The 13258-nt window shown below is 41.1% G+C and overlaps 1 protein-coding gene across 7 annotated transcripts in view; it reads left to right on the plus strand.

Moving 5' to 3' along the window:
• The window catches only part of gramd4a (GRAM domain containing 4a), a 179016-nt gene that overhangs the window by 35993 nt on the left and 129765 nt on the right, over positions 1 to 13258 (plus strand). For all 7 annotated transcript variants that reach the window (XM_086010287.1, XM_086010288.1, XM_086010284.1 and 4 more), the window contains one exon: positions 11172 to 11292. In XM_086010287.1, the coding sequence (XP_085866413.1) occupies positions 11172 to 11292 (121 nt within the window). The remainder of the gene's footprint in view (positions 1 to 11171; positions 11293 to 13258) is intronic.

Genomic DNA, 13258 nt, shown 5'->3' on the forward strand with positions numbered 1-13258 from the left:
AAAAGTGCACAGGGTCCTATAAAAGATTAACATAACTTCACTACTTTTGAATTCTATAGTCCTCAAAATAAATCCCAGTGCTTTCTTAGCATTTTTAATTGCTTTACTAACCTGCAATGTTGCTTTTAATTTGTTCACCTGCATTGCTAGATCCCTTTGCTCTTCTACCCCATTCAGTTTCTATTCTAAGGTGTAGGTGATGTTTTTATTTTTCCTACCAAAGTGTATATCACTTCAAATTGATTCATGTTAAAGTTTATTTGCCACTTATCTGCGCAGTCTGCAATTATTCTAATATCTTGTATTATGTTGCATTCTTCCTCAGTGTTAGCTATATCCCCCAGTTTGGTATCATCTGAAAATTTTGATATTGAGTTACTTGTTCCGAAGTCCAAATCATTAATGTAAATTATGACTAACAGTGGTCTCGGCAAGGATCCTTGTGGAACACTGCTTTCTACCTTCCTCCAATCTGAATAACTACCCTTTACCCGTATTCTCTGCGTTTTTATAAGCGAATTTGCTGTCCATTGAGCTCTTTGTGCCCCGACTCCACGTGCCCTAGCCTTTGTCATGACCCTACCTTGTGGTACCTTCTCGAAGGCCTTTTGAAAATCTATGATATCTACAACACTGCTCTTCTTTACTCTTTTCATTACCTCATTACCTCTGAATTCTATCAGGTTAGTTGAGCATGACTTAGCCTTTTGGAATCCATGCTGACTTTTTATTATATTTTCTGTCTCTAGATGCTCTTCTATCACTTTTTAGTATAGATTCCAGAATCTTTCCTACCACTGACATTAAGCTGACTGTTCTATAATTCCCAGGTTTTGTTCTATCTCCCTTGTGTATATAGGAACAATATTAGCTGTCCACCAGTCCTCTGGCACTATCCCCTCTTCTATGGAACTTTTTAATATATATATTAATATACTAGTGCCTCTACTATCTCCTTCCTAGTTTCCTTGAGTATGCATATATTTCATTACCACAGTTATATTCTCTTTTTTCTCGGAAGTCCAGATCTATTGAGAAGAGGCTGTCACCTTGAATTGCTGATTTAGAAAAATGTTCTAGGCAAACTTCCCTTGCAAATTCTGTCATATTTGATTACTATGACAACAGACACTTTATTTATGAGCTATAGCTCCTGCCCTAAAAGAAGGGATTTAGAGCCAAACGATGTAATGATGACTGTGTACAATGTCTCTCTTAGGCAGTCCCTCGGAACTGAGGTTGACTTGCTTCCCCTTTAAAAATGAGTTCTCGGGTGACTGATGAGTCCAATGCGGGACCTGCAGTCTCTGTCACAGGTGGCGCAGGCGGTGGTTGAAGAGGCGGGTGGGTGGGGTGCTTGGGTTGACTTGTGCTGCTTGCGCTTGGCTTCCGCTTGCTCCCGGCGAAGAGACTCGAGGTGTTCGGCGCCTTCCCGGATGCTTCTCCTCCACTTTGTGCGGTCTTGGGCCAGGGATTCCCAGGTGTCAGTGGGGATGTTGCACTTTTCCAAGGAGGCTTTGAGGGTGTCCTTGAAGCATTTCCTCTGCCCACCTGGGGCTCTCTTGCCGTGTCGGAGCTCAGAGTAGAGCGCTTGTTTTGGGAGTCTCGTATCGGCATGCGGACGATGTGACCCGTCCATCGGAGCTGATTGAGCGTGGTCAAAGCTTCGATGCTGGGGATGTTGGCCTGAGCGAGAACACTGACATTGGTGCGCCTATCCTGCCAATGGATTGGCAGGATCTTGCGGAGGCAGCGTTGGTGGTACCTCTCCAGTGCTTTGAGGTGCCTGCTATACATGGTCCATGTCTCTGAAGCACACAGTAGGGCGCGTATCACTGCTGCTCTGTAGACCATGAGCTTAATGCCGGGTTTGAGGTCCTGGTCTTCAAAAACACTCTTCCTCAGGCGACCGAAGGCTGCACTGGCACACTGCAGGTGGTGTTGGACTTCGTCATCGACATCTGCCCTTGTTGACAGTAGGCTCCCGAGATATGGAAAGTGGTCCACGTTGTCCATGGCCTTGTCGTGGATTTTGATAATCGGGGGGCAGTACTGTGTGGCGGGGGCAGGTTGGTAGAGGACCTTTGTCTTACAGATATTTAGTGTAAGGCCCATGCTCTCGTACGCTTCGGTGAAGGTGTTGACGATGGTTTGGAGTTCGACTTCCGAGTGAGTGCAGACGCAAGCGTCGTCTGCATACTGTAATTAGGCGACAGAGGATGGGACAACCTTGGATCGGGACTGGAGGCATAAACAAACTGAAGCTGAACATTGTGATTGACTCTGTTTCTCAGGAAGGTAATTGGCGAGACTGTGGCTTGGCTCAATGATTCCTTCCTTAATCCCTATCTATTGACATTCTTAGCCTTGCTGTCTTTGACCTCACTTCATTGCTAAAGCTGCCTCCACAAAGCTTGGTTTCTTTTATCATGCCAAGCACTTCTTTTCCCCTTGACAGTTCTTAACACTCTATAACACCAAGTCTGTCTAGACTTGAACACTGCTCCCATATAAGGGAAGGCTCTTATAAGACATCACTGGCACTTGATTAGGATTCAGTAAAAAGGTTGTTGTCTGATCGCCAATCCACTATCACCCCTAGTTTCCAACCTCTCTCTTGGCTTACTTTTATTGATGCTATTGCGGTAATTGCTGCTCTGAGCTCTTTCACGTTGCATCAAAGGTGCAAAAAGGATTTCTTGCACGCTTGTCATCCTCACTGTTTCACAATCTCCTTTTAGTTTTGTTGTCCTCCTATAATCTGCATGCTTTTAAAAGTCAAGCTTTGCATGGCTTAATCAATACTTAATCATTTTATCCATTCTTTGCTGCAACATGGTGGAGTCCTGAACCTTGGTGTCATATTTAACCATGAAATGAGCTTCTGACCACATCCACGCCATAACTAAGACCGTCTATTTCCACCTCCGTAACTTCGCCTGTCTCCGCCCCTGCCTCAGCTCATCTGCTGCTGAAACCCTCATCCAGGTCTTTGTTACCTCTAGACTTGACTATTCCAACACACTCCTGGCCAGCTTCCCACGCTCTACCCTACGTAAACTTGAGGTCATCCAAAACTCACCTGCCCGTGTCATAACTCGCAACAAGTACCGTTCAGCCATCACCCCTGTGCTCGCTGACCTACATTGGCTCCCGGTTAAGCAACACTTCGATTTTACAGTTCTCATCCTTGTTTTCAAATCCCTCCATGGCCTCGCCCCAAATCCCTCCATGGCCTCGCCCCTCCCTATCTCTGTAATCTCCTCCAGCCCCACAACCCCCCCCGAGATATCTGCGCTCCTCTAATTCTGGTCTCTTGAGCATCCCTGATTTTAATTGCTCAACCATTGGTGGCCGTGCCTTCAGCTGCCCTAAGCTCAGGAATTCTCTTCCTAAACCTCTCCACTTCGCTACCTCTCTTTTTTCTCCTTTAAGACGCTCCTTAAAACCTACCTGTTGCTGCCCTAATTTTGCCTTGTGTAGCTCGGTCAGATTTTGTTTTATAACACTCCTGTGAAGCACCTTGGGATTTTTTACTATGTTAAAGGTGCTATATAAATACAAGTTGTTGTTGTAGTACTTGGACCTTCACTTAGGTTTATTATTTTATAAATGGGAGACTGGGTGTTGCAGTGGATTGGACCCTGGTTTTTCACACCAGGGGTGTGGTTTCAGATGCATTCCATGGAATGGAAATCACTTCTGTCTGCTGGTGATAAAGAGCCAGTGTGAAACCCATGAGCCCATAGCATAAAATTGTCCCTGATTTGTAGAAAGGCCTTCAGGGTGGTTGGTGGTCCAAAAAGAAAAGAAATCACCTGGGGCGTGCTCATCTAAGGTACTTTGTTGAGCCAGGGGAGGGAAGTGTTTTTTTTTTTTGCATCAAACCATGCTGCATCAAGTGTGGGAGTGCTTGATGTCTAAAATAGAAATGATTCCATTCTCTGTCACTACTGATGAGTGCAAAATTCATACAAAAACCTGTACCAGAGCATTATTTCCTGAGTGGATGTGTCCCAAGTGAACTTGTCAGAAAGAATAAAGGTAAGCTTAGTTTTTGATAGTGGGAAAAGCGATTTCATTTGTTTCCTGTCTTAACAATTCGCCTGTTTTTTGTTGTCTGGCTTGCTGAAATTTAACGGATCTCTTACTGCTCCAGAAATATTTATAACTATGTGTGGGTGTAAACTGCAACTGGCTGATAGATCCATAAGGTTTGCTTGAAGGGGAAATGTTCGTACTGGTTTTGACAAGACATGAAAAGTACTTTAAATACCCCTGTGCTCTGTGGTAGCTTTGATGAATACTGATGAGTACTGTTTAGAAAAGAGTACAATGTGCCCAATTACAGAAAGATTTGGAAGGGAGTCTGTAGACTGTAAGCCTGACTTGGCTAACAGCACCTCAGAAAACAGAAGAGTTCCTTAACTGTAAAGAAACTTGATGAAGCAACTCTTACAATATAAACCACTTTACCCAAATATACTTTTAAAAGATTTTTAAGCAAGATTATTAATGTTAAAAATATTACTTTGTAGCACTTTACTGCACTTCTAGCAGGCTGAAATTTTAATTGGGATAAATGCACTTGCAAGTACTCGGCCATTATTGGATTGGAATTTATCTACTGGATCAGCATCCTATCTTTCCTCGATGTATATCTGAAGTAACCAGGACAAGGTGGTAAGATATGCTACGTGGTGTCCTTGGTGGAAAAGCCTGGCATGCTACCTAGGCATGTCCATATTGACGCGGTGGCTTCCAGGTCGTGAACAAATGTAACCTGTGGTAACTTGTCCACTAATTCCCCATCTCCAATTACCATTAAGAAGTGCTTGGTACTCCCCTGATGGAATAGCTATATTGGGAACTAGCCACATGGGGACACTCTGGAGCAATCCTGCATCCTATTGTCTAATAGTAGGAAGGACTTTCAGAAAGTGCTTTGGAAAAGGCAGTCATTGAGGTGATAAGTGTGTAGATTAAACTTTCAACAGTGGTGAGGGAAAGGATGAACGGGGTTAAGTTTGGCCGTGGCCCGATAAACTGCAATGTATGTTTTCCAGTCCTGTATATTCCTATGTTCCTGTATTCTGCAGGTAGAAGAAAGCAGTGTATACATTGTGGGGATCAGAAGCTTGACTCAAATCCAGGATTGCAAATGTTACATCCCTGTTCAAAAAAGGGGAGGGGGATAAACCTGGTAACTACAGGCCAATCTGTCTAATGACAGTGGTGGGACAACTACAAGAGACCATTGTCAAAGACAAAATTAATTCTCACTTGGAGAAACATGGGTTAATAAGGGACAGTCAGCACGGATTTGTTAATGGCAAATCGTCTCTGATTAACCTGATTGAGTTCTTTGATGAAGTAGCAGAGCGGGTTGATGAAGGTAGTGCAGTAGATGTATATATGGATTTTCAAAAGGCATTTGATAAAGTACCTCATAACAAACTTACTTGGAAAATAGAAGCACATGCTATGAAAGGAACAGTGGTAACTTGGGTACATCATTGGTTAAGGGATAGGAGGCAGAGAGTGGTGAACGGATGTTTTTCTGATTGGAAAAAAGGATGCAGTGGAGTCCCCCAGGTATTGGTACCATTGTTTTTCTTGTTGTATATAAATGACCTGGACTTTTGTATAGGGAGTACAATTTTGAAGTTTGTGGATTATACAAAACTTGGCAACGTAGTAAATATGAGCATGATAGTAGCAGACTTTGGGAGGTCATAGACAGACTGGTGAAATGGGCAGACACATGACCGATGCAATTTAATGCGGGTAAGTGTGAAGTGGCACACTTTGGGAGAAACAACATGGAGAGGCAGTATAATCTAAATGGTACTATTTTGAGGGGTTGCAAGAACAGCGGGACCTGGAGATGCATATTCAAAAATCTTTGAAGGTGGCAGGGCAAGTTGATAAGGCGGTTAAGAAAGCGTATGGGATACTTGATTTTGTAAATGGGTCATTGAATACAAAAACAAGGAAGTTGTGCTAAACCATTACTGCTTAGGCCTCAGTTGGAGCATTGTGCACAATTCTGGGCACCACACTTTAGGAAGAATGTCGAGGATCCAGAGGGTTTTGGATGTTACCAGGGATGAGGCAGTTCAGTTATGTGGAGAGATTGGAAAAACTGGGATTGTTCTCCTTGTGTCTCCCCTTAACCATCTCTGCTCTAATAGAGGTATTCAAAATTATGAGGGGTTTTGATAGAGCAAGTATGGAGAAACTGTTTCCTCTGGCATGTGGGTCAGTAACCAGAGGTCGTAGATTTAAAATAATTGGCAGAAGAACTAGCGGGGAAATGAGGACAAATTTCTTCATAGAGGAATGCACTACCTGAAAGGGTAGTGGATCAGTTTCCATAGGAACATTTAAAAGGCAGTTGGACATTTATCGAAGAAGACTGATTTGCAGGGTTATGGGGGGGGAAAAAGCTGGGCTGTGGGACTAAATTGGACAGCTCTTTCAAAGAGCTGGCACAGGCATGACTGACCAAATGGCCTCCTTCTGTGCTGTAAGATTCTGTGATTCCAGTGAGGTGCTAAGTTGCTGTACCAGTGGATTTAGATTGCAGCTAGTTGGAACTAAAAAGGATGGTTTCAGTTTTGTTGTTAAACTGAAGGACATTTTTAACTCATCCAGGACTTGATGTTGCAGTGCTGGGAGAGGTAAGTGTGTAGTTGGCTGATGATGACTTACCCATCTTATTCAAATGACTGTCTACATTGCTGGAGGCACTTGCTGCCATGTTATTTTACAGTGTTGTCACTGTGTTGCCATCAGATGCAGCTCTGTAAGGGTGAAGGACCTTGTTTAATGGTATTTACCATTTTGGCGGTGAAGTCTTTTTCAGCGTTACAGTTCTTTGCAACAGGTGATATTTGAGCTTTTTCCTGACTTTTTTAGAAAAGCATTCCTGTAGTAATTTATTTAAAATTAGAAATCTTTATGCATTTTGAATGTTATTAGAAGAAACAGTCAATGCTGTGTGGTATGAACTGTTTTTTAATAGTTACATTATATTTTAACTATAAAAAGCATTTTCACATTTGTTCTAAATTGCAACTCCCATACTTCGTCTTTTGAATTGATATTTGAACCATTCTTTAACAAGTAGTATTTTAGAGGTTATAATTGCTAGTTGGTTCTGAAAGATTGAAGTTTTGCAATTTAGAAGGTAGAAATAACAGTTCACCATTTTCTTCCAGTATTGTTCATGTTTGTCACAATTCGTGTTTGTGGTTTATTTTCCTGGAATTTGGTTGGAGTGTGTCTGTGTGGGCGGGATTAGTTTATTTCAATTCATGCTTTCTAATTAGCCTAATGATGTACTATACTCCTGCCAAAGAGACATACACTTGCAGTACTGTATAGTGAAATTGATATTTTGAAGGGTGGTTCATATTTACAAAACACAAAGTATTTTACTCACTCCTCTGAAATGTAAATCTTGCTGTAATATATAAAAAGTCTTCATAGAATCATAGAAATTTACGGCACAGAGTAGGCCATTCGACCCATCGTGTCTGCCGGTCTTGTATTGAGTTAACACAGTTTCACACTCTCTATCAAACTGTCTCTCATTTTCTGTTTGTCGCACTCTTTTATTTTTGTTATAACACCTTGTTGACTTGTGATTTGCTGCTGTTTTATCTTGAACCACTGAATGTAAAAATCAAAAACCAAGAAATGGTTAGAAAACTGCCAGTAAGAAACTACTAAGGACTTATGAAGTAAACAGTTAGGAGAACTTACCAATGATTTTTTCCCCAAGAAGGGAACACATTGAATCAACAACCACTTTTTGAAAAGATTTTTGGCTGCCATCTTTTTCTTCAGACATTTCTAATGCCTAAAATAAGATTTTATACAAAACAAAAACTATATATTTCACAATAACACGATAAATTTACCCACTGTATTGTCTTTTGTATCTTTTAATATGCTCATTAAAGTTTTTACATGAGTCACGAAAAGCCTAGTTTGGCCTTGATAATCTTTCCCAAAGCTTTAACTCTAAGCAGAAGGCAGACCCTGTCACCTGAGCATGTGCAAGGTGCATCATTTCCTATGATACTTCAAAGGCATTTAGTCAGCCTAATTGTTTCTCTTCAGCTTCTAGAAAAATTATTTGAAGAAAAGCTAGAGGAAAAATTTCAAAAATGTTATTCAAGTAAAGTATATTGAGTTTTTTTTAGAAAAAGAGGCTGTGTGCGTGTTGACGATTCAGTATGGTGGGCTACACTGATGACATGCCTGTTGTAGCTCTTTGTTTTTCAAAAACAAATCAATTGGATTTTGAAAGCTTTTCAGACTCTGATTAGGATCAGCTGTGTTTGATTTGTTCAGAAAATGTAAACATTCTAATTAGTGCCAGCAAGAGCATGCGAGGGAGAGAATTGGGCCGGGAGAGCACGCAAGAGCTAGAGGGGAATAATCAGACAGAAAGAGTTCACTGGAGAAAGAGAGTTGTGCATCCAGGAACCAGTCACAAAACACTGTTTGCAGAGATCTTGGAACCCTGTAAACTAGTGTTGCTGGGCCCAGGAACCCCTTCCCCTCATTGTTAACAGACCACAGGAATGCACCGGTGAGCTATGCCCTATGTTCTGTCCCCAGTTTCCTAGGTTCCCTCTCTACAGTGATGCCAGACTACAGGACATCTTCCCTCCTGCCCCCATGTTGCCAATCTCCAGGACCTCCACTCCCCCCTTCCCATCCACAACCATGTGCAGATAAACTCAATACTGATAATTACTAGTTACATTCCATCAAATGGTGCAACTTGCATATCATCTTGCTGTGTATCTGCAGTTTTAAAATGGTCAGGGAGAAGAATCAAATACATGGGTAACGCAAGTGAAAAAACAATCTCTTGAAAGTAAAGGCCACGATTTTCACAGAATAATGGGGAAAAGTTGTGGAATTCAAAGCATTGGTAAAATTTCCAGAATACCATAATAACTGAATTTAGCTTATTCAGTCACCACAAATCACCAGCGCTGATGTTAGCATTTCATGGCCTAATGCCCTATTTGATGTATCCGCTGACTCTGCGTTCGCAGCACACGAGACCTGCTAATCTGGATTTTAAAAAGTCTCACATACGTTTTGTTCATCACAATTGAGCATCATACTTTCTATATTCAAATTTTGCATCACACTTGGTCTTGAGTGTGCAATTTCATTAAAATCCTGAAATGGTAACATCACAGCTGAGTAGTTAGGGAACATATCAATCACAAGTAAGCAGTGCGGGTACCTAAAACTCCAATGGAAAAATACTAATTCAAATAATCAATCAACCATGAGCAATCAGCAAAAGCCATCAATCTGGGGGTGGGGGGAAAGGCAAACCAATGAAATGGTTCTAAATATCTTGTGAAAATCCTTTCAGCTGCCAACTTGGACTCTCACTAAGACAAGAACATTTGTACGAGTTTGTAACATAATAAGGACCTAAATAATCATTACATTTATCAACATATTGGTATTTGTGTTTAAAATGTGTTTTAAAATATTTCTCTTCAGAAGCTTATGCATCTGAGAAGCCTACAAGTTGAGTTAGTGGGTTTCCCAGAGCTATCACTGTCAGCTAAGTGACCCAACAATACAGCAGGCTACAATTCTCGGCGTGCATCATTACTTATCAGGAATGATTGGTCAAGCTTACTGCGAATCACGTCACTGAGCATCCAAGACTTACTGTTTGTAATCCCCGTCCCCTCCTCCATAACTACACTATATATCGACAACACCTTATTGAGGATAAAAACACCCAGGGAAGCCATTTTTAAGAGCAGTAAAAGTAATGTGAATAGGTTTTTTTTGCATTAAACATAAACAAAGTAGAGCAAGAACTCATCTCAGTTTTTCCTGAGGTAACTTTCCTACTCTTTGTCCCCCTTGGTAACAAAATGTTAGCCTAACACTGCTTCATAATGAGTTTGCCTAAGTAGATAAGTATTGTATGTGTATTACTTGTTGGTTGAGAGTCAGCAGGCTGTATAAAGGTCTGCTTTTTAAGCTCTCCACCTTGTTTTCAAATCCCTCCATGGTCTTGCCCCTCCCTATCTCTGTAACCTCCTCCAGCCCTACAACTGTCCGAAATATCTGCACTCCTCCAATTCTGGCCTATTGCGCATCCCTGATTTTATTCGCTCCACCATTGGTGTGCCTTCAGCTGCCGAGGACCGAAGCTCCGAAATTCCCTCCCTAACCGCCTCCGCCTCTACCTTTCCTCCTTTTAAGACGCACCTTAAAACCTACCTCTTTGACCAAGCTTTTGGTCATCTGTCCTTGTATCTCCTTATGTGGCCCAGTGTCAGTCTTTGTTTGATAAAGCTCCTGTGAAGCGCCATGGGACATTGTACTACGTTATAGGCGGTATATTATTGTTTGTTGTTGCTACGACCCTCGTGATTATTTTCATGCAACTTTCGACAGACTAGAACCCCGTCCCTGAGATGTTGATCGTGTTCTCCTTTACAGCTGAGAGTGGGACTGTGAGGGATGTAATGAATTACTGAATTGAGGATTTTTACTTACAAATGCAGAAACCATGTGCAGACTTTTACTGTGAGCCATCTATTACCTAAGGCCAGGAAGTACCTACATTTTATTTCCCATTATGTTGTCGGTTTGCTTTTCTTAACTCTCCATATTGAAGAGGAAATGTAATCCCTGCAGCAACTGTATGCAATAGCTCATCTTATTCTGTGTATTATTCAACCGATGCTTTGTGCACAGTGCAATCTTAAACCCCCAGGTATCCTTGTGTACTGTAAATCAAGATCCATAAATGGATTTGTTGTAGGTTATTATATAATTTTGCTAAAACATATGCAGCATCAGTGTGGTAAACCTGACTGCATTCTGGATAAATTAGCTTCCTGTTCTTGTTGGAGGAGGCAGAGGATGAATAGACCGTGTATTGAACAATGACTTGGGACTTATTGATTCACTTTAAAGGAAATGAGCAGATTGAAATAGTCTCTTGTATGCATTAAGCTGCATCAGCAAAATTTGGTTGGTTGCAGCATTCAGCCAGTTGAATCACGATCTCAAATATATGTTCCGTGCAGTTTACGATGATTCATGCAAGGTGCTTTTGGTAGATTATTTGTTTCCTGTAAGTATTTTCATTTTTGTTTCAGGCAGGCCCAGGGACATCGGTTATGGCTTCAGGAATTCAAGATTTCAACAGGACAGAATCTGAACGACTGAATGAAATCAAGGGACATCTTGAAATTGCTTTGTTGGAAAAACATTTTTTACGTAAGTATTTTGTACGGTATACATTACGGGACAGCACAACTATGTGTGGAGTGGGTGTGTGTGTGTTATCTTGTGTATATCTGCAGTAGATCAAATTAACGACATTGAAGAAAACTTACTTTTCTACCTTTTAAAAAATAAACCAAAATATTTTATTCCTAATGTTTTCTGCAAACCTTTGAGAATTGTGCAGATTATTTTTCACCTTTAGCATCTGAGTGCTTTGGGCTGCTGCATCGCACCATCATTTTCACACCAATACCAATGCTCTGCTGCCTCTGTTTCCAATTGCTTCATCATCCTAATAAAGTGCTGTTCATTTTCATATATCAAAATGAGGAAACGAATACGTAGCAAACTAGATAGTTCATGATGAAAAGCAGAATAGTATAACCATAGTACAGTACAATATTGGTTGTGTTACTCATGTGTTTTCTGGTACTAAACCAACTATGTACTGCAGACATTTCTGTATTTGACCTCCTTTGTTCTATATCATAGGTTTTCAAACTAGGATGCTCTGACTCTAAAGTGTATAAAAGGGCATCCCTGTGGGTCTGTAATGTTACGAGGCTCGCAAATCTTCACACCCATTGCGGCGAGAACGATTCTATTCATAAGGGTACAGCATAAGATGTTTGCTAACAATGTACTCTTGGAAGTGAAAGTAGTCGATTTGGTTGACAGGCTGGCTGGCAAATCCCTGCATGGGGAGAGTATCTGAGACACTGCCCCTCTGCTTCCTAGATCAGAATTTAAAAAAATGGGGGTGGGGGGAAACCATGTTCAGGGGCCAGTCAGACTTTGAACAAAGGACTAAAAGGGGTTGGAAGCTAAATTGCATGTCAGTTTTTGCAGGTAAAAGTTGTCTAGAAAATAAGGTAATGCCAAACCAAGTGAGTCGGCCCACAGAAGGGGCGAGGCATGTGGTTTATTTTTTCTCGAGCAATGAGACTGAGTGACTTAAGTGGAATTTTCTTTGATTGTTACTCTGTTTATTTGGCTATGCAAATAGAATAATGTAATGATTCCTATCTGGCCTTGTCTCACTAAATATTTGTTGATATGCCTTCAGAAATATTTGAGAAGTGTATATGAGGGCATGTGGGAACAATGTGCTATGAAAGATCAAATCACAAGGGGTTCCTATTGTTACACCCCCCCCAGGTTACTTTATTTTATAATTAGATCAAGGGCAGTATGTAAGGCACTTGAACTGCTTATGAGTGACCAACACCACTGTACCTGAGAGGATATCTAAAATAAATCTGAAATTTCTGACTATGCAATGCATTCCCTGCATTAAAGATATTAAGATCATCGTGTTTACACCATCATCTGCCAAATGCTTGAAATACTGTACAAAATGCAACAGTCTGCGACTGTGCAAGTGTTTGGTCTTTATAGGTGCTTACGTGTGTACCATGGAGCCTTGTGGACCACACTGTAATTTTTAAAATCAATATCTCCATTAATTTGCATGTATTTGCAAGCTATGGTTACTAAAAGATCTTGGTGTTTTGATTCAGCACTAAAAACAACCCTTTCTAAACCTCCGGACTCATGAAATTCAAACAGGATAAACCCGTGAATAAGAAATAAAAGCGGAAGTAGAGCTGAGTTGCCTGGACGTCGTGGACCAGGTTGCCAGAGTTCTAGGGCTATATACGGCTCATGTGATGCAGTTTGGATAACTCGGCAACAGTCTGTTCACAGTCACTGATGCTTACAATCACTACATAAAATGTTATTGCCCAAATGTGATATTAGAGTTTGACAAATTTGCCTTTGCTTTGTGAACCACATTTGTTAGGAGGAACTGAATTGTGTTTATTGAATTATTTTAGGCCAACAAATCCAGCTATGCCAGTCATGGATTGGTGAATATATATTGGCATTGTGCCTGACTTTTTACTGTAACCACTTCAACTGAACTTGCTCTGTCTTCTCCTCCTGTACTCCCACA

The sequence above is a fragment of the Somniosus microcephalus genome, chromosome 17 (assembly GCF_052327205.1).
Source record: "Somniosus microcephalus isolate GS21.2 chromosome 17, FLI_Smic_1.0, whole genome shotgun sequence".
Taxonomy (NCBI): domain Eukaryota; kingdom Metazoa; phylum Chordata; class Chondrichthyes; order Squaliformes; family Somniosidae; genus Somniosus; species Somniosus microcephalus.